Raw genomic sequence first — 22,500 nt, 5'->3', positions numbered from 1 at the left:
AAGGGCCCATCAAGGAAAGTGGGGAAATTTTGAATGGCTACTACTGTATGTCAGTAGACTCAGCAGAGACGCTGAGACTGTCCTCTCCCCAGACACCTACCAGACCTTCTTCGGGGGAATCCTGAGGTGTTCCAGGGCTAGCCAACACACACAGCATGTTCTGGGCTGTCCGCTGGGACTCCTCCCTGTGACTCGTGCCTCAAAACTTTTTCTAAGGTAAAAGGCCATGGCCCATCTGGAACAGATGTCCTGATCTACCTGCTCACTCTGTACGTCTAAAAACCAGGTGGGACTCAGCTCCGCAGTGAGATGGCGCTACTCAGACTTGTCTATCCGGAAGCCAAACCAGTTGAAGAGGAACATGAAGCTCACTAGAGTGAAATGCGCTGCCTTGGATATTTGGGGAATTTTGTGCTGAAAGCCCGAAAAAGAAAAGGAGACGACGTATTTGGACAAAGACATGGCTGAGCAAACGTGGCTACTACGGTCTGACAGTTTGACAGGAAGAACTCCATTTCACTCATTGCCCCCCCGCCATGCTGCTGGGTTTTCCTCTGAGAAGAAGAAGAATCCTTGTTTGCCTACTGAGCGATTTGCCCACGACCGCCTTACGACGGCCGACTGAATTTCAAACTGATCGCCCTTTGTTACCCCCTGTACACTACATGACACAAGATCAGGCTGAAAGTCGGCCCTATCGAAAAATTCTCACACGACTGGAGAATATCTAACTATCTGGGGCATTTAGGCCCCTCTAACATAGCCTTTGGGATCATCAGAGCACCGAAACAATTCCAACACTTTTAGGTACTGTTCTTTAGTCAGGCCAGGTTTAGCCATTGAAAGGATTTTCTAGATATTTGTCATATATTATACAATTACCTTTGCTTTGAAAACCTTCCTTAAATACCAAGCAATACAATCTGTACATTTAATGTTAAATGGCCCTAATGGTTCATGTAGCCCTGATTAAGCTACGTTCACACAGCAGCCTGAAGTGACCAAAATACAATTTTTTTTTGCTCATATGCGACCTGGGTCTGATCTTTTCTGGGCAGTCTGAACGACACAGATCCAATGTTTACCAATACGATCCACGCCACTTGGCTCTGTGGTCCTGAATCCAATACATATCTGATCTTTTCAAATGCGACCTGTGACGGAAGGCCAGGTCGCATTAATCCGACCTGAACGTCATCAATACTCAACAAAAGTCATTATTCTGGGTCACAGCTGGCATGTGACGTCATTGCGTCCTCTACTGCGCATGCGGCATGAATGCAGTTCACACAGGAGATCACCAGTCGCATATATTTAAAAATGTGACAAACATGTCATTGATTAACAGCTGCTCAGAGCGATTCGGAGGCATTCTTTACAGGTCCATGCACAGGGTGAGTGTATGCAATCTTCTGACCGGCTATGTAATTAAAGGAGAAGGTTCTTCTCTTCTTGTTTTATTTTTCACAGGAGCTAACTACTTTGACAACACTTCACAGAGAGAGAAAGAGGACGACATCGTGCAACCTAACAGGGAACATGTTTACTACTGGGAGGTGACTCAGGAAGTGTCCCCGCTGCCCGATGATCCCAACTGTCTCACCTACACCTACATCTCCCACCGAAACGTGGTGCAGGACTACAACTCTGGCCTCATTGGTGCCTTGCTCATCTGTAAACCTGGTCAGTGTTGTGCTTAACCTTTGAAACAGATTCTCCCGCTTTGTAAGAAGTAATATTCCATGACGCTGCTGTCTGGTGTCCCTGTTGTTTTAAGGCACCTTGGATGAGCTGGGGGAGCAGGCTGGCCTTCACAGGGAGTTAGTTCTTCTCTTTGGAGTTTTTGATGAGAAAGAAAGTTTGTTCAGCCCAAACGGACCTTCTCCAGATGACCACGTCAAATACACCATCAACGGATACACAGAGGGAGCCTTACCTGGTCAGTGGGTTCGCCCAGCGCCACCTGAAGGCACACCTTATATTGTCTAGATTGGTAGAAACAAAAATACTATATGATCAATTCTTCATCATATCATCATCATCCGTCATCATCCAAATATCATCCTCAATCATCCATCATCCAAATCAACATCAAAAAACAACACATCAAAACCACAAATCCAAACCCAAACATCATAACTCCACAAAACTCACACATCATAACACCACTCCCACAAACACACCAAACCAACAACATCACAAAAAAACCCATTAAATAAAAAAAACACCACACACACAAAAACCAAACCTCCAACCAAACCAACAAATACAAAACACCCCAACCAACAAACACTCTTCAACCCACAAAACCCCTCACAACCCACACAACAAACACAACAATCATCATATCATTCATATGAATCATCATTAATATATCATCAAACAAATCCTCCAAATCTCAAACTCACCTCTCCTACATATTACATAAACAAAACAATAAAAAACCACAACATAAACAAATAAAAAAATCTAACACAAACAAATCAAAATATCCAATAACAACATCAACAACAAACACACCCACACTCCCTAAATCAAAGCAAAATCCACCACCACACACACCAACCACCAATCACCAACACAAAAAACTACACACCAACACACTCACTCATCAAAATCCAACATCATATACACACCCATCCACATATAACTCATCCAAAATCTAACACATATCATCAAACAAAACTCCCAAACATAAATATCATCAAATCAACATCAAACACCAAAACCAATCTTAAATCATATCAATCAACTATCATCATTATAATAACCTCCATATCCATAACTCAAAATAACAATCACATATCAAAACAAAAAAACACTATCAACATCTAACATACTCATCAAAAACCATATATATCAACCAATCCATCCAATACAACAATCTCTCAATCATCCAATAAACCATTCTATATTTACAACCATATCACAAAAAAAACCATATCATCATCATCTAACATAACATCATCATCATTATCTCAACCCACATCCAACATCATCCTCATCAAATCTCATCAATATCATCTCCATCCACCATCATAAATCATCATCATCATTTCCATCCATCCATCCATCAACTCTCCATCCACAAAATATCATCCATATATCCATCCATCCATCATCCATCCATATAACCCTCATCAACTATATTATCCAATATCATCCTCATCATATCATCCATCATCAAGTCCATCCATATCCATCATTATGTCAACCATATCATCATATCCAATATCATCAATCATCCCTATCATCATCTATCATTATCCATCCACATCTCATCATCAATCCTCATCCTTCCATTATCCATCCATCATCATCCATATCATCCAACCCATCATCCATCATCCATCCACCATTCATATATCCATCATCATTCATATCATCATTCATATTAATCCTCCAATCCATCCATCCATCATATCATCCAATCCAATCTATCATATCTATCAATCATCCATCATATCATCCATATCATCATTATCAACCATCATCATCCATTATCATCATATCACATTATCCATCCACCATCATCATCATCATCATTATCAGATCATTATCCATCCATCATCATCCAATATCATCCATCAACCATCCATCATACATCATCCATCCTCCAGCCAACCATCTATCCATTATCCAACCATCCATCATAAACCATCATAATCCATCATCCATCATTTATATCTTTTTACATCCATCATCCATCATCCATCCATCCATCATTACATCATCATCTCATTCATCATCATCATCCATCATCATCCATCATCCATCATCCATCCATCCTTCATCTATCCATTTTCCATCCATCCATCCATCATCATCCAATCATTCATCCATCCATCATCCATCCTTATGACCATCATATCCATCATCCATCCTTATCCATCTCATATCAACATCCATAATCCACATCAACCATCCATCATAATCAACAACCATCATTATCCACAACCATCCATCTCCATCATCACAATCCTATTCCATCCATCCATCCATCCATCCATCCATTTATCCATCCATCCATTCATCATCCCTAACCATCATTATATCTACATCCATAATCCCTCCATATCATCCTCCATCCACTTCATATCATCCTCATATCATCATCATCATCCTCCTTCATCAACCATCATCCATCATCATCATTCTCCATCAATATATTCCATTATATCACCATCATCATCAACCATCATTATCATCATATATCATCCATATTATCATTATCATATCATATCATCCATCATCATCCACTAAGATCCATCATTATCCATCTCATCCATTATCCCTCCATCTCATCATATCCTCAGAACATGATCATCCATTATCCATCTTCCAGATTCCACTCATCATGTATCCATGCACATATCTATCCAATCCTACCACCAAATCCAAACATCCTCCATAACAACATACAACAACATGAACTCCATAACACACAAACCACACCACAACCTTAATATCCAAATCCACTTTATCCCTCATCCAACCCTCCAACATCAACATCCAACCATAACCCTCTCAAATCCTAACAAAAAACCAATCAATCCCTAATTCATAAACCAACCATCATCATCTGTTAACACAACCACCACAAAAACCTCCATCAACCACAAACAACCCACATCCAACCATCATCAAAACCAATTCCATCCAAAACAACAACCAACCATAACAACCAAAACTATAACCATATAAACATCATCATCATCATATCATCCATCCAATCATCCACCTATCCATCACAACCAACCAACATTATCATTATCCATCAACCATTATCATATCCTATATCTCATCCATCCATTATCCATCCATATCATCCATTATCATCAACATATCCAACCATTATCCTCCAACCTCCATCATTATCCATCCCTCATCCATTATCCATCATCATAACATCCCACTTCATCCACCAACCCCATCCATCTTCAAACCAACCACAACCCATCCATCATCATCCATCATTATCAACCATACATATTCATCACAACCAACAAAACAACATTCATCATCATCCACCATCCTTCATCCATATCCATCCATATCCATCCATTATCCATCATCATCATCATCCATCATCCATCCATCATCCATCCATTATCCATCCATCCATCATCATCATATATATCATCATCTCTCCATATCATCATCCTCCATCCAACCTCATCCATCTATCCATCCAATCATTCCATCCATCATCGTCATCCGTCAACATCCATCATCCATCATCTAGCCATACCACCATCCATCATATCATATCCCTCCCAACATTATCCATCATCCAACTCAATCCATCAAAATCCAACATCCATCCAACATCCTCATCCATCATCCATCATCCATTCCATATCATCCATCCATTATCTATTCATCCATCATCTCATCCATATTTCTCTCCCATTATCATCCATTCTCCATCCATATCCATCCATTATCATCCACTCCATCCATCCATCCAGTATCATCCTCAACATCATTATCATCATCATAATCCATCCATCATCATCCATCATCATATCCAATATCATCCATATCCATCCATTATCCATCCATCCATCATCCCATCCATTATCGGCATCCTCATCAATCCATTATCCATCCATCCATCCATTATCATCCATCATCCATCATCCATCATTATTCATCCATCATCCATCATCATCATCCTCCATCATCATCCATCCATCATTCATCCGATTATCCATCCCTTCATCATCCATTATTCAGCCATCCATCCAAATCCAACATCATCTCATCCATCCACCAATTCCATCATCCATCCATCATCCATCATCATCTTATCCATTTCCATTCCATCATCCATCCATCATCATCCATCATCCATCATTATCCATATCCATATCCATCCATTATCCATCATCATCCTCCATCCATCACATCCATCATCCATCATCCATCATCATCCAATCATCATCCATGTCCATTCGTCCATCCACCATACATCATTATCATCATATCATCTCTATCCGATCATCATCCATTATCCATCCATCATCATCCAATATCCATCAACTCCATATCATCCATCATCCACAACCATTTTTTTCCCCAATCCCATCATCCATCTCCAATCATTCATCCATTATCATCCATATCCATCATCCATTCCAAAACCACATCATCCATTATCATCCATCGTTACATCATCCAGCCATCAATCATCATTCCGCATCATCATCAATCATCCATCTCCTCCATCCATCATCATCCGTATCCAACCATCATCCATCCAATATCATCCATCATCATCCATATCATCCAATCATCATCCATTATCCATCCATCCAATTCCATCCATCTCATCATTCATCATCCATATCCAACCATCTCCATCCATCATCATCCATCAAGTATTCCATCATCATCATTCCATCCATCCATCCATCTATTCATCCTCATCATCCATTATCCATCATCCATCCAACTCCATCCTTCATAGATCATCCTATCCATCCATCATCCTCAAATCCATCATCCTCTCATCATCATCCAACCATCATCCATCCATTATCATCCTCATATCATTCACATACCAACCATCATCATCATATTCCATCATCTCTATTCACCATCAACATCCATATCATATCATCATCCATCATCAACATACATCATCCATCCATCATCCATCCATCCATCCATCCATCATCATCACGCTATCACAAATCATCCTATCGCCACCATTATCATCCACCCAACATCATCATCCATCATCATCATCCATCATCCCTCCATCCTATCCTCATCCTCCATCCATCCATCATATCCATCCATCATTATCAACATCATCCTCCAACCATCATTCCTATCCATCATTTATCCTCCATCATCAATTATTATAAATCCATCATCCATACATTATCCATAATCCCATCAACATATCCAACCATTCATCACCATCCATCCATCCATCATTATCAATCCATCCATCCATCATCAATCATCCATCCTCATCACTATCCATCATCCAATAACATCCATATCATATCATCATCATCCATCATCATCCTCATCCATCATCATCCATCATCATCCATCATTCATATCCATCCATCCATCATCCATACATATCATCATCTCCTCATCCATCCAACATCCATATCATCCATCATCCATCATATCCCATCCACTCCTCAATTTATCAGTCCATCATCCATCCATCATCATCCATTCATCAACCAACATCATCATCTCTTCCCAATCCACATCCATCCATATCCATCCATCCATTCATCCATCATCATTATCATCCATTCATTATCCATCCATCCATCAATTATCATCCTTCTCCATCCATCATCAATTCATCCATATTCATCAAACCATATCCATCATCCATCCATCACCATCCATCTCATATATCCTCCATCCATATCCATCATCCATCCATCATCATTATATCATATTATCCATCCAAATCTCATATCCATATCACATCATCATCCATCCATTATCCATATCATCCATCCATCATTCCATCTATTCCATCATGCATCATCCATCATCCATCCATCATCATCCATCATCCATTCCATCCCATCCTCATCATATATCATCCATCTCATCCATCCATCCATCATCATCCATCATCAATCTCATTCATCATCCAACTTCATCATCATCCATCCATCCATATCATCCCTATCCATATCATATATCATCATCATTCATCCATCCATCATCCATCCATCATCCATACATCCATCATTCATATCATCCATAATTCATCCATTATCCGCATCCATCAATCCATCCATCATCATATCTATCATCATGCAAATCATCATCCATCCAACATCATCATATCATCCATCAATCATCATATCCATCATCATCCAACCATCCATCCATCATCCATCATCCAGCCATCATATCCAATCCATCATGCATCATCCATCCATCCATCATCCACATTATCCATCATCATCCTCATCATCATCAATCATCCATTCCATATCCATCCCTCCATCATCCATCATCATCATCCATCCATATCCATCCATCTCATCCATCAATCCATCATCCATCCATCCATCCATCATCATCCATCCATATCCATCCATCATCCATCCATCCATCATCATCCATCCATCCATCATCCATCCATCATCCATCCATCCATCATCCATCCATCATCATCCATATCCATCCATCCATCCATCCATCATCCATCCATCATCCATCCATCATCCATCCATTATCCATCCATCCATCCATCCATCATCCATCTATCCATCCATGCATCATCCATCCATCCATCCATCATCCATCCATCATCCATCCATCCATCCATCATCATCCATCATCCATCCATCATCCATCCATCCATCCATCCATCATCCATCCATCATCCATCCATCCATCATCCATCCATCATCCATCCATCCATCCATCCATCCATCATCCATCCATCATCCATCCATCCATCCATCATCCATCCATCATCCATCCATCCATCATCCATCCATCATCCATCCATCATCCATCCATCCATCCATCCATCCATCATCCATCATCATCCATCCATTATCATCCATCCATCCATCCATCATCCATCTATCCATCCATGCATCATCCATCCATCCATCCATCATCCATCCATCATCCATCCATCCATCCATCATCCATCCATCATCCATCCATCCATCCATCCATCCATCATCCATCCATCATCCATCCATCCATCATCCATCCATCCATCATCCATCCATCCATGCATCATCCATCCATCCATCCATCATCCAGCCATCATCCATCCATCATCCATCCATCCATCCATCCATCATCCATCCATCCATCCATCATCCATCCATCATCCATCCATCCATCCATCCATCATCCATCCATCCATCCATCATCCATCCATCCATCCATCCAATGCAGATATGCAGCAGTGTAATATTGAGAATAATGGCCATTTGCTATCAGATTGTCAGTCCTGGCCTTCAGGGAACCCAGCTTGCATGTTTTAAGTTTATCTCTGTTGCAGCAAACCTGATTGTTATGACTGATGACCAGGAAGTCATTAACCGCTCGAGAAGCCTGAGTTTATTGCTCAATGAGTTAAAATAGTATGAAATTGGTTTGATGCTAGTTAAAACAAACAAAACAACCTTTTTTTTTTTCTTTCCCAGATATAAGCCTGTGTTCTCACGCCTCTGTAAGCCTGCACCTGGTAGGCATGAGCTCAGAACCAGAGGTGTTCTCCGTTCACATGAATGGCCAAGTCCTGACCCAGAGTGGCCACAAAGTGTCGTCAGTGGGGCTCATCAGCGGCTCCTGCGCCACCGCCAGCCTTGTTGCCCCCCATGCAGGCCGCTGGCTGCTTTCCTCTCACACCTTCAAACACAGGGAAGGTGGGTAAACCTGAACATTTAAAGACATTTCTAAAACCCAGGTGTAAAGACTCTAATGCATTCAAACAATTCCAGCTGGCATGCATGCCTTCGTGGATGTGAAGAAGTGCGAAGAATTCAAGGGACCTTCGAGGAGGTTGACGATCTTACAAAGGCGACTAAGCAAAGAGTGGAAATATTACATTGCTGCAGAAGAAATAGTCTGGGATTATTCCAACAGCATGAGAGAGAAATCTGATGAGTGAGCTACCTTATTTCCATATACAGTACTACAAAAAGTATTTGCATTCTTTTCTGTTGTTCCTGCTTTTAGATTTCTTAATTTTCTGAAATGCATCCACACTGTTCACTTTTTATGTTTAACAAGGATTCCATCCATTAGTAGAAGTAAGCTTTCCAAGCCATCCGGGCCCTATTTAGAAAAGGAGCAATTTCCAACAGAAGCCTAATTAATTCAATTCTATTCAGTTTATTTCTATAGCTCCAATTCACATCATGTCATCTCAGGTCACTTTCCAGTTCACCAGATCATCCAGTCAGATTGATTCAAAGTTTTCTATCCAAGGAAAACCAGCTGATTGCATCGACTCATTGACTCTTCAGCAATCCCTCACACTAAGCATGCTTGTAGCGACAGTGGAGAGGAAAAACTCCCTTTGAACAGGAAGAAACCTCCAGCAGAACCAGGCTCAGTGTGAGCGGCCATCTGCTGAGGCCCACTGGGGTTCAAGGAGACAGAAGCAGACATAGAAAAAGAAGCATAGATACAAAAGGCAGCTGTCAACCAGCTCCACAGGCGGCCCCGTCCAGGAAACACACAGCCAGGCAGACGAGCTCCGAGCCAGCTCCCATGTCAGAGGATGAAGAGAGCACATCCAGTTAGTCACAGTCAGAGAAACTTTTTCATTTTCATCAGAACTCTGGCTGCAGCATTTTGGATCAGCTGAAGGCTTTTAACTACAGTTTGTGGACTTCCTGATAGTAAAGAATTACAATAGTCCAGCCTTGAAGTAACAAATGCATGAACTAGTTTCTCAGCATCACCCCTGGACAGGAGATTGCTCATTTTTGCAATATTCCTCAGATGAAAGAAGGAAATTCTAGAAACCTCTTTGATCTGGGATTTAAATGACAGGTCCTGATCAAAAACAACACCAAGATTTTTTTACTTTATTATCTGAAATCAGTTTAATTAATGTTTATACCATTAGAAACAGTGCCATGACCAGCAGTGGGTCTTCTGTGTCAGTGAGGAGGATTTAGTGCAACTTCGTCGGTAACACTGGATGATGTTTAACATCCAGTATTATAATCTGATCAAAGTCCAGACTTTGACTGGGCACCATCACTTTTGGCCTTGGTATTTTCCCATGAATGTCATAATTGGTTTAAGCGATCTGACCTACATGCAGAGAGCCACTCAGAGACCAAGGGAAAAAGTTGAACAGGTTTATTAAATGTAGATAAATAACAGAAGTTGGACCTGGAACTCGGTGGACTGGTGAACCGGAACTGGAAAGTCTGAAGGGGAGATCACAGTGATCAGTTCAGGGACCGTAGGACATTTGACTGAGACTTGAATATTACAGGAGAGGGACTCATGTTTGAGGGGGCTCTTGTCAATCCTTGAATCCAGCTTGTGGGGGTTAATCCAGAGAAGTGGGAACTTGTTGGAGGGTGGACAGATAGACAAGCGTTGGACCCAGAGGAGTAAAGGAGCGCACTGTCACTTGGATTTCCGAAGAGGACTTGAACGGATCATGTTGGGGTTTTCCCCTGCTCAGTGTGTTCTCAGTTAATCCTTCCAGCGGGAGAAAGTCCAGGTATCCAGTTAATCAGGAAGGCTTCCTGCCGAAATCAAAGACAAAAACTAGATAAGACTAAGAGAAACAAAGCTTAGGTTAGACTCAGCTAATCTCAGCTTGGCTAGAGTACTCAAAACTGGCAAAAACTCTGGCCTCGAGGTAGTGACAGCCCACAGCTCAAATACTCCTCCAGTAATAGTCCAACGAGCCGCAGGTGAGCAGGGAGGCCCAACGAGGACAGGGCACCACCTGGTGGTGGAGAGAGAGAAAACACACAAACAACCCACACAAACTGGATTCCTAACAATGAACGCCTGTTTTTTTTTAATAATGATGAACAATGAACTCCAACATTTACTGAGGGGGCCAGTGGAGCTAAGATGCTGTTCTTGTTCAATTTGTAACCTCCTCCTTTAGCTGTTGATTAACTAAAAAGGCCTGGTTATCCTCCTGCAGCAGTGTGTCGTAGTGAGCTTGTCGCAGACAATTTTGATTTCTGCCCAATATTGAAGCGTGGTCTGAGCTATGTTATTCCACGCCACTACGCCAGAGGGCCAATCAGGAACTAGCTGTGGGTCTAGATGAGGTGCTGAGGAAGTGGGGGCAAGTTTGTGCGACAACGGAGGGACATGAGGGCCAAAAACAGCGGGGATCCAGGTGGAAAAAGGGTCCCAGCGTTCTCACGCACCTCGCTCTGCTAGCTGCACCATCTTCACCAGTCGATTTCCACAATGGCGGCCAGACAAACAAATCAAGCCGGTAAGGAACCAAACAGGACATACCATAGTGTAGAGCGGATGTAGATCTTCCAATCAGAGGCTTCCTGTCTGCGACACTGTTAGCGGTCACCTACAATTTCGGAGAGGTGCAGCAGAGTGTCTGCGGCAGGGGGCGGGGCATATCTGCATTCACTGCAACATGACCTAGTTTCGTATAAATCAGCCTTTAGTCTTCGTATACCAGACAAGCCTTCATCTGACCAGTGAAACTGAACCATCTATCTTCTCCTGCTGAGTCTTGTCAGGGTCGCAGTGGCGCCGGTGCCTATCTCTGGCAGTCAATGGGTGAGAGGCGGGGTACATCTAGGACAAATCGCCAGTCTTTCACCGGGCTACACAGAAACACACAAAGACAAACAACCATATACACACACTAAAAACACCTGAGGAAAATTTAGAGAAGCCATTTAATCTAATTGGACTGCGGGAGGAAGCTGGAGTACCCGGAGAGGACCCACTCATGCACGGAGAGAACATGCAAACTCCATGCAAAAAGGTCGGGAATCAAACCCAGAACCTTTTTGCTGCAAGGCAACTGTGCAACCCACTTCTCCACCATGCAGCTTGAAATCGAACCAGATTTCACAGATTCCTTGGAATAGATTATCTTTAACAACATAAGGGTGATAACCACTTTAAAACACTATTTTGTATTTCCTTTTGCTGTGTTTTAAGTGTTACCAGAAAGCATCAACTAAAGGCATCTGTAGGTGGATAACATTCTTTCTAGATGCTGTGATTAATCTATGTTGTCATCATGTTTTCTTTCCCCACCAGGAAATGGTCAATAAAAGGCTATCTCTGAATTATGCTGAAAATGTTTCTCTTTGTTTAGAGACTTCAAGCTCCAGAACATCAGACATTCAGCAAACTGTATTGGGGAAAAGTACAAGAAGGTGGTGTACACGCTCTACAAAAATGAATCATTCACCGAAAAGTCAGAAAATAAGCAACGGAGGACTGAGCTGGGCATCCTGGGTCCGGTTATCAGAGCGCAGATCAGAGACGTGATCACGGTGAGACCGTGATTATAGAACTCACAACCTCAATGTCTCATTTAGATGCAAGCCAAACTAAAATACAGAATATTCCTAAACCTTTTGCTGACATAATATTAAACAGGACAGTAGGCACTGTACGATCATTTCAGCCCGATTAGATTGTTGCTTCATGCTCTCCTTTTTTTCCCACAGATTGTTTTTAAGAATTTGGCCTCAAGGCCTTATAGTATCTACCCACATGGCCTGACTGTGGAAAAGTCAGAGGAGGGAGTGAACTATCCAGAGGGAGGTACGGGTTATTTCTGAAAGAACATCGAACAGATTTTATTTATATTACATTCAATTGATGGAGGTTTTGGTAACATGATCACCAGGAAACCAATCTCACGCCGTTCAGCCTGGTGAAACACGCACCTACGTGTGGAAAGTACTCGAGGAGAATGAACCGTTGGAAGCCGATCCTCGATGTCTGACACGGATGTACCACAGTGCTGTGGACGCACCGCGGGACATCTCGTCAGGACTGATAGGACCCATCCTTATCTGCAAGAGTCAGTCTCTGGATGTCAGGAATGTACAGGTAAAAACCTGCATGTTTTCACTTAAAAAAAAAACCTTGATTAGTCCAATAAGAATCCAACAAAGACATTTGTCCAACTGCAAACATTTACCCAAATAAAAATAAAAAAATTACTTGCAATGAGAAGGACACTGGGAAGAACAAGATTAACACCAAGAGTTTAATTCTGAAATATGTAGATGTCACAGGGGCCTGATGATGGAGCCACAAATGTGGGAAGAAATCCAACAAAACCACTGACTAAGATCCCAATGAAAGAGCACTAAAAGAAATCACACTGGAAATGACTGTGTGTGACACAGGTGACTTAATAAGAGTGAGTGCAGCTAAAGCCGGGGATGCACTGTACCATATTTTCTATCTTGCACACAGCTACAGCTCAAATTGTATAATGAAACCACAGGGTTTAAAGGTTCTCAGCTCACCATGTTTGTTCTCACGCTGTGCGACCCGATGCTCTGATGCGATCTACCTGCTCACGCTCTACGTCTACAACCCGGGTGGGACTCAGCTCCGCAGTGAGATGGCGCTACTTGGACTCGTCTATCTGGAAGCCAAACCAGTAGAAGAGGAACATGAAGCTCACTAGAGTGAAACGCGCTACCTTGGATATTTGTGCAATTTTGTGCTGAAAGCTCTAAAAAGAAAAGGAGACGACGTATTTGGACAAAGACATGGCTGAGCAGACGTGGCTACTACGGTCTGACAATTTGACAGAAAGAACTCCATTTACGGACGGGTTGGTCGTTGGATCGTCAACTTGAAGAGGGAGGATTTGCCATCGAACTTCTGGCCAGAGAAAAAACCCGTAATATGTAGCCAACATTTGGAAGAAGAATGTTTTCAAGATGACTTGGATAATAGCGCGTTGTGACAAACACCAGATACAGCACTGGGACTTGATCAACTGCCGATACCGCACCGTGACGTGACTAACCAGTAGGTGGCAGTAGTGTTCTTTGAAAAACATGGATGCCTCCAGTAAAGCACATTCACATGAAAATTACTCTGAATTAAAAACACTGATCATTTATTGAACAGGATGGAATCATTTCAGATTTAAAGAACTTTCAGAAGTTTGAATTCTGAATATGAGCGGACTTTTCCTCTAAGACTGCAGAAACTGCTTTCAGTGTAGCCCGGTGTAAGGTAGGTTATTTACCATTGAGAACCACCGGCTGCATTCCTGGATGTGAATGATGCTTCGAAACTTCAGCTTCTGCGTTTGACTCGCGGTAAAAGATGTCGGACTGTATTTTTGTGTCAGAATAAAAAACTGTTTGGTTTTTTACTTTTCTCCAAATGGAAAAGTGTCAATGACGGGCTGGTTATCCTCCCGCAGCAGTGTGTTGCAGTTACCTTGTCGCAGGTATGATGCAGATATTTTTTATTTATGCCCAATATTGAAGCGTGGTCTGCGCTATGCTATTCTACGCCACAACGGCAAAGGGCCAATCAGGAACTAGCTAGGATTATGGGTGTCCGTGTGTCAGTTTGATGACCTTGTTCGCCGTCTACAACCCCTCATCTAGCACTGGACGACACACAGTTCCCCCGCGAGGGTTCTCCGGCGCTGCGTGTTTTGGCTTTGGGTGCAAACCAACAGACCTTGGCACAGAGCTACAAACTAGCGTCCTGCACAGTGTCTGGGATGGTGTCCGAGATATGCCAGGCGCTGTGGACGGAGGTACAGCCAGAGTTTCTGCCATTAGGTACCAAACAGGGAATACGCACAGTGTAGAACGGAGGTAGAATCGACCAATCAGAGGCCTCCCGTCTGCGACACTGTCTGAGGTCACCTACAATTTTTGGGAACTGCACCAGAGTGGAAGTGGGGGCATATCTGCGTTAACTGCGACACACACACAGACGAGATTGCCAGATTGGAGAATTTAGAAAAGTTTGTGTTTGGTTGGAGTGGTCAGCAGCAACCTGACTGGCTTACCTCTGGGTCCTAGAGGTGTACAGTTCCTGAACAGGGCAGCCAGTCACACTCTCTGCAGTAGATGTAATATGCTGCATCTTTCTCCTGACTCTGGCCTTGGCAGCAGCTACCAGATGGTGATAGAGGAGAAGAGATGGACTCAGTGTTGGTGGAGTAGTAGGTCGCCATCGTTGGCTGGCTGAGGCTGGTTGAACTTCTTCAGCTGCGGCTGGAAGTACATCCTCTGGTGTGCCTTCTTGGTAGATGAAGTGACGTTCAGCTCCCGCTTGAGCTCCTGAGCAATAATCGTGCCCAGGAAGTGGACGGCGTCAACGTTGGAGACTGGAGAGTTGCGCCGGATGAGTAGTGAGGGTAGGGCTGTACTCATGCACGACCATTTCCACCGTTTCCAGAACGTTATTCCAGACTGTCCACTTTACTTCTGTACAATCTGAATGTGAACGTGAAACTACCATTAAGGCAACCGAGGTCATGCCCTCTGTATTTTTTTGTTCGTATTTTGCCTTGATTGTGATATATAAACTTAAATCATATTACAGTGAAACTGACTGTAGGACAATAATCTAGGTCTCTCACAGACTGTGAGGTGTTTAATGTTTGAAGTGCTAAGATTAGCGAGACACTCTAATAAAAAAAGTAGCATACTTCATTGTCAACATGCACTGTCGCTATAGTTACTGCCACATACATGCTACAGATGGCGTTAGTGGGTCCATCATGAAGCTACAAATGTAGGAGGAGAGCAGTTAAAGTTTTGGATGACTGTGACAAAAACAAGAATTATCATGAGGAAAGAGAGCTACTCATACAGCAGGGGAACATCAAACCAAAGTACCCATCGGTACTGGTCTCAATTCAGTTTGCACAAGTTGAATCAACAATCATTATGCAACTGAGATGTTAGCGACGTCTTGAACTCAAAATGAAACCTTTAGCGTTCAGCCTCAGTGTTGGATGTGGAACCTGTGTGGAGGCACATTTTTCCTTGGCGAAAAATTGTGAGGTAAAATATTTTGAGAGAGTCTTTCCTCTTCCTAAATAGGGGTGATATTTTAGAAGTCTTGTTCCAGTCTGTATGCTGGAGTTACGTTATGTGGTTAAGAGTGGGGATGACAGAAAGCAGTGAGGGTCATGAGAGATAAGAATGAGTTCACACAGCCTCTTCTCCTGTTCTGACTGATTATCTGGCTAAAATTTATGTCCTTGATGAATTGAAGTGTTTTTTGCCTGCTAATATCCAAATGTTCAAGTGTGATAAAGTTATTTATGCAGGGGGTGTGTTCTTTCTCCTGCGGGGAGTGTGTGTGTGATTTTGTACTGTATAAATGCATGTACTGAAATGCAGCATTCAGAGAGCTCTATATCTACGTCTGAGGACGTTAAATACATTTGAACCTTATTTCTTGCCAAAAATGCCTCTGTCTCAGCTTCCTAATTTCACACCTGTTTCATATTTCTACTGGATGCTGAAGCTCAGTAAGTTTGTACAGAGCAGATTGCACGGAAGTCGTACACAGAAACAAAATAAAACGTCTGGTTAATTTTCAAAATAATAAATATTTTTCCGTGGTAACTAAACCTTACTGCTACGTTCAGACTGCACATGATTTCAGAAGCAAAAAAGCTTATGCTGCTTTATTTCTTCTGCTTGTCCTCATTAAGGTCAGCCGTCCAGTAAAGTGAGTCCAGATGCTTCTGCTGCTCCTGTGTTCGATGCCAGAGAGCAGCTTTGCTATATTAGCTGTGATCAGCGGGTAGAAAGTAGTTAGAATCTATGTTGAAGTGAGAAAGTCCTCCTGAAAACATGGTCTGTGCAGTCAGTTCATCCAGATTACCATCCTGCCTTCAAAGATTATTTCTCTGTGGGAGCCGCTCAGACCCCCACATACCGGCGCTGCGCTGTCACTGGGAATCCCCAGCAGCAGCTGCCTCAGGCCCGCTCGCCTCTCCAGGGTTTTCCCCTCCTGTTGGTGGCGGCTGGAAGTAGATGTTAGCGTTTTTCAGGTCTGTGCTACAAACTGCAGGCTGCAGGATAATAAAAGCCAACATATTCTGCCGGCAGGTTTCTACATTTGAAGTTAATTTAGGCGTTAATAAACTGTTTCAGAGGAGTGATCATAGCGCTCTGCATCAGCAGTGCTGCGTCTGACTCCCTGCCAGCTCCCAGATCAGCTTCTCTCATTGGTTGATGCAGCGCATCCAGCAGCTAAAGTTAAATTTTTCCAACTCCAGCAGCTGCTGCTTCGAAGCGCCTCAGATGCTCAGAAGCTCATGATCTTATACAACTGCGTAAATGTGCATATTTTATCTTGTTTATTTAATATTTATACTTAAACTTATTCATAGCTATTTTTACTATTCCACACTTTGAAATTGGGCTCCTCTGCAACCCTCAAAACTAAGTTTATTTCATGTTAATGAGCTGAAATGACAAAACTGAAGTGCTATATTGGTTTAATTTCTATTATTTTAGTACTGGACTGTGTTGATATTCTTCACTAAAGGGAAAACAGGAATGGGAGGAAAAGACTGAGTAAAACCAAGCTCCTATTTGGGCCGAACAGCAGGAGGAGGAGTAAGGAGGAGCAGTGAGGAGAGAGATAGAGGGAGAGCAGGAACTAGAAAAGGAAGATACTGCATCTGAACTATATGTTTTTTTAAAAGTCAAATTTTTATTGCATGATACTTGATGTATTGTGATTATAACAGAAATATGTTCTTGTCCTTGAAGCAACTCCTTTTAATTATACTGGAATCTCTTTTTTGATACATTTCTAACCGCCTAGATAGAAGCTTAAAAAGAAAGATGATATAAAGACCAAGTTTCTACTTTTTAATACCAGGAATGTCTGGCAGGGAAAGAGGAACAGAGAAATGCACTAATTAGCCTTTTCAAAATCTGAGTGATGTTTCTTTTGCTGCTTAAGACTCTGAAAATGGACAGATTTAAATAATGGAATTTAAAAAATAATTTCTGGGAGCATGCAGCTGATCACTCCTAGAACTGAGTGACCCCTGACCCCTGCGTACGGCCCTGGCTGTGTGCAAATGTTGTGTATAACTCAAAGACTTATTGTAAGTTGTTTCAAGCAAGCATAATGGTTCCCCTTAAAAGAATGGCCTTTAAAGTTTGCATAACCTCATGACATGTTCTTCATATCAAGATGACATGAGGTTTGATAACATGAACATTTTAATATTGAAGAAGATGCAAAGGTTGGAAACTGACAAAAAAAGGTTTCTTTTTGTTTTTGCAGCTGAGAGCAGACAAGGAACAGCACGCTGTGTTTTCCGTGTTTGATGAAAACAAGAGCTGGTATCTGGAAGACAACATTCGGCATTATTGCGATCGATCCAAAGTCAACAAAGCCGACCCAGACTTTTACAAGTCCAACGTTATGCACAGTGAGTTTACCCTTAACACACCAAAGCTAACAGCATAGATCCTGTTATTCTCCTCTGCATTTTACAGCATCAGTAGCTGATAGTCAAAAGTTCCAAACAAAGAATGTCATGTACATAGAAATACTTCTGTTTACTCATTAGAAATATATTTTCCAACCCAATGATTTACAGCAGAGCATTTTGAGCCGGAGAGAATATATTTTAAGACATAACTCAGTTTTAGGCAGGCACAGTAGTAGCCATTCAAAATTTCCCCACTTTCCTTGATGGGCCCTTTGCTGGCCCTTGGCTGGTCCTTAACTGGTTCTTGACTGGCCCTTGGCTGGTCCTTAACTGGTTCTTGACTGGTCTTTGGCTGGTCCTTAACTGGTCCTTGGCTGGTCTTTGGCTGGTCCTTAACTGGTTCTTGACTGGTCTTTGGCTGGTCCTTGGCTGGTCCTTAACTGGTTCTTGGCTGGTCCTTGGCTGGTCCTTGGCTGGTCCTTGACTGGTTCTTGGCTGGTCCTTGGCTGGTCCTTAACTGGTTCTTGACAGGTCTTTGGCTGGTCCTTGGCTGGTCCTTAACTGGTTCTTGGCTGGTCCTTGGCTTTATCCTTGGCTGGCCCTTGGCTGGTCTTTGGCTGATCCATGGCTGGTCCTTGGCTGGTCCTTAACTGGTTCTTGGCTGGTCCTTGGCTGGTCCTTAACTGGTTCTTGGCTGGTCCTTGGCTGGTCCTTCGCTGGTCCTTGACTGGTTCTTGGCTGGTCCTTGGCTGGTCCTTGGTTAGTCTTTGGCTGGTCCTTGACTGGTTCTTGGCTGGTCCTTGGCTGGTCCTTGGTTAGTCTTTGGTTGGTCCTTGGCTGGTCCTTGACTGGTCCTTGGCTGGTCTTTGGCTGGTCTTTGGCTCATCCTTGGCTGGTCCTTGGCTGGTCTTTGGCTGGTCCTTGGCTGATCCATGGCTGGTCCTTGGGTGGTCCTTGGTTAGTCCTTCACTGGTCCTTGGCTGGTCTTTGGCTGATCCATGGCTGGTCCTTGGGTGGTCCTTGGTTAGTCCTTCACTGGTCCTTGGCTGGTCTTTGGCTGGTCTTTGGCTGATCCATGGCTGGTCCTTGGGTGGTCCTTGGTTAGTCCTTGACTGGTCTTTGGCTGGTCTTTGGCTCATCCTTGGCTGGTCCTTGGCTGGTCTTTGGCTGGTCTTTGGCTGATCCATGGCTGGTCCTTGGGTGGTCCTTGGCTAGTCCTTGACTAGTCTTTGGCTGGTCCTTGACTGGTCTTTGGCTGGTCCTTGGCTGGTCTTTGGCTGGTCTTTGGCTGATCCATGGCTGGTCCTTGGGTGGTCCTTGGTTAGTCCTTCACTGGTCCTTGGCTGGTCTTTGGCTGGTCTTTGGCTGATCCATGGCTGGTCCTTGGGTGGTCCTTGGTTAGTCCTTGACTGGTCCTTGGCTGGTCTTTGGCTTGTCCTTTGCTGGCCTTTGGCTGGCCCTTGGCTGGTCTTTGGCTGATCCATGGCTGGTCCTTGGGTGGTCCTTGGTTAGTCCTTGACTGGTCCTTGGCTGGTCCTTGACTGGTCCTTGGCTTGTCCTTGGCTGGTCCCTGGCTGGTCCTTGGCTGGTCTTTGGCTTGTCCTTTGCTGGCCTTTGGCTGGTCCTTTGCTGGTCCTTGGCTGGTCTTTGGCGGGTCCTTGGCTGGTCCTTGGTTGGTCCTTGGCTGGTCCTTAACTGGTTCTTGGCTGGTCCTTGGCTGGTCCTTAACTGGTTCTTGGCTGGTCCTTGGCTGGTCTTTGGCTGGTCTTTGGCTGGTCCTTGGCTGGTCCTTCGCTGGTCCTTGACTGGTTCTTGGCTGGTCCTTGGCTGGTCCTTGGTTAGTCTTTGGCTGGTCCTTGACTGGTTCTTGGCTGGTCCTTGGCTGGTCCTTGGTTAGTCTTTGGTTGGTCCTTGGCTGGTCCTTGACTGGTCCTTGGCTGGTCTTTGGCTGGTCTTTGGCTCATCCTTGGCTGGTCCTTGGCTGGTCTTTGGCTGGTCCTTGGCTGATCCATGGCTGGTCCTTAGGTGGTCCTTGGTTAGTCCTTCACTGGTCCTTGGCTGGTCTTTGGCTGGTCTTTGGCTCATCCTTGGCTGGTCCTTGGCTGGTCTTTGGCTGGTCTTTGGCTGATCCATGGCTGGTCCTTGGGTGGTCCTTGGTTAGTCCTTGACTGGTCCTTGGCTGATCTTTGGCTTGTCCTTTGCTGGCCTTTGGCTGGCCCTTGGCTGGTCTTTGGCTGATCCATGGCTGGTCCTTGGGTGGTCCTTGGTTAGTCCTTCACTGGTCCTTGGCTGGTCTTTGGCTGATCCATGGCTGGTCCTCGGGTGGTCCTTGGTTAGTCCTTGACTGGTCCTTGGCTGATCTTTGGCTTGTCCTTTGCTGGCCTTTGGCTGGCCCTTGGCTGGTCTTTGGCTGATCCATGGCTGGTCCTTGGGTGGTCCTTGGTTAGTCCTTGACTGGTCCTTGGCTGGTCCTTGACTGGTCCTTGGCTGGTCCTTGGCTGGTCCCTGGCTGGTCCTTGGCTGGTCTTTGGCTTGTCCTTTGCTGGCCTTTGGCTGGTCCTTGGCTGGTCCTTGGCTGGTCTTTGGCGGGTCCTTGGCTGGTCCTTGGTTAGTCTTTGGTTGGTCCTTGGCTGGTCCTTGACTGGTCCTTGGCTGGTCTTTGGCTGGTCTTTGGCTCATCCTTGGCTGGTCCTTGGCTGGTCTTTGGCTGGTCCTTGGCTGATCCATGGCTGGTCCTTGGGTGGTCCTTGGTTAGTCCTTCACTGGTCCTTGGCTGGTCTTTGGCTGATCCATGGCTGGTCCTTGGGTGGTCCTTGGTTAGTCCTTCACTGGTCCTTGGCTGGTCTTTGGCTGGTCTTTGGCTGATCCATGGCTGGTCCTTGGGTGGTCCTTGGTTAGTCCTTGACTGGTCTTTGGCTGGTCTTTGGCTCATCCTTGGCTGGTCCTTGGCTGGTCTTTGGCTGGTCTTTGGCTGATCCATGGCTGGTCCTTGGGTGGTCCTTGGCTAGTCCTTGACTAGTCTTTGGCTGGTCCTTGACTGGTCTTTGGCTGGTCCTTGGCTGGTCTTTGGCTGGTCTTTGGCTGATCCATGGCTGGTCCTTGGGTGGTCCTTGGTTAGTCCTTCACTGGTCCTTGGCTGGTCTTTGGCTGGTCTTTGGCTGATCCATGGCTGGTCCTTGGGTGGTCCTTGGTTAGTCCTTGACTGGTCCTTGGCTGGTCTTTGGCTTGTCCTTTGCTGGCCTTTGGCTGGCCCTTGGCTGGTCTTTGGCTGATCCATGGCTGGTCCTTGGGTGGTCCTTGGTTAGTCCTTGACTGGTCCTTGGCTGGTCCTTGACTGGTCCTTGGCTTGTCCTTGGCTGGTCCCTGGCTGGTCCTTGGCTGGTCTTTGGCTTGTCCTTTGCTGGCCTTTGGCTGGTCCTTTGCTGGTCCTTTGCTGGTCTTTGGCGGGTCCTTGGCTGGTCCTTGGTTGGTCCTTGGCTGGTCCTTAACTGGTTCTTGGCTGGTCCTTGGCTGGTCCTTAACTGGTTCTTGGCTGGTCCTTGGCTGGTCTTTGGCTGGTCTTTGGCTGGTCCTTGGCTGGTCCTTCGCTGGTC

The 22,500-nt window shown here is 44.3% G+C and overlaps 1 protein-coding gene across 1 annotated transcript in view; it reads left to right on the top strand.

Annotated features, from left to right (window-relative positions):
* Positions 1–22,500, top strand: part of f5 (coagulation factor V) — a 48,732-nt gene that overhangs the window by 8,085 nt on the left and 18,147 nt on the right. Inside the window, exons 4-11 of the mRNA XM_038269715.1 lie at positions 1,471–1,683; positions 1,778–1,939; positions 9,168–9,389; positions 9,465–9,630; positions 12,809–12,989; positions 13,167–13,263; positions 13,349–13,554; positions 18,757–18,904. Of these exons, the coding sequence (XP_038125643.1) occupies positions 1,471–1,683; positions 1,778–1,939; positions 9,168–9,389; positions 9,465–9,630; positions 12,809–12,989; positions 13,167–13,263; positions 13,349–13,554; positions 18,757–18,904 (1,395 nt within the window). The remainder of the gene's footprint in view (positions 1–1,470; positions 1,684–1,777; positions 1,940–9,167; positions 9,390–9,464; positions 9,631–12,808; positions 12,990–13,166; positions 13,264–13,348; positions 13,555–18,756; positions 18,905–22,500) is intronic.

Source organism: Cyprinodon tularosa, unplaced genomic scaffold (genome assembly GCF_016077235.1).
Source record: "Cyprinodon tularosa strain WSP-4 unplaced genomic scaffold, ASM1607723v1 ctg737, whole genome shotgun sequence".
In the NCBI taxonomy this organism is placed as follows: Eukaryota; Metazoa; Chordata; class Actinopteri; order Cyprinodontiformes; family Cyprinodontidae; genus Cyprinodon; species Cyprinodon tularosa.
The sequence above is the reverse complement of the archived record's forward strand: the minus strand, read 5'-3'. Positions and strand labels throughout refer to the sequence as shown.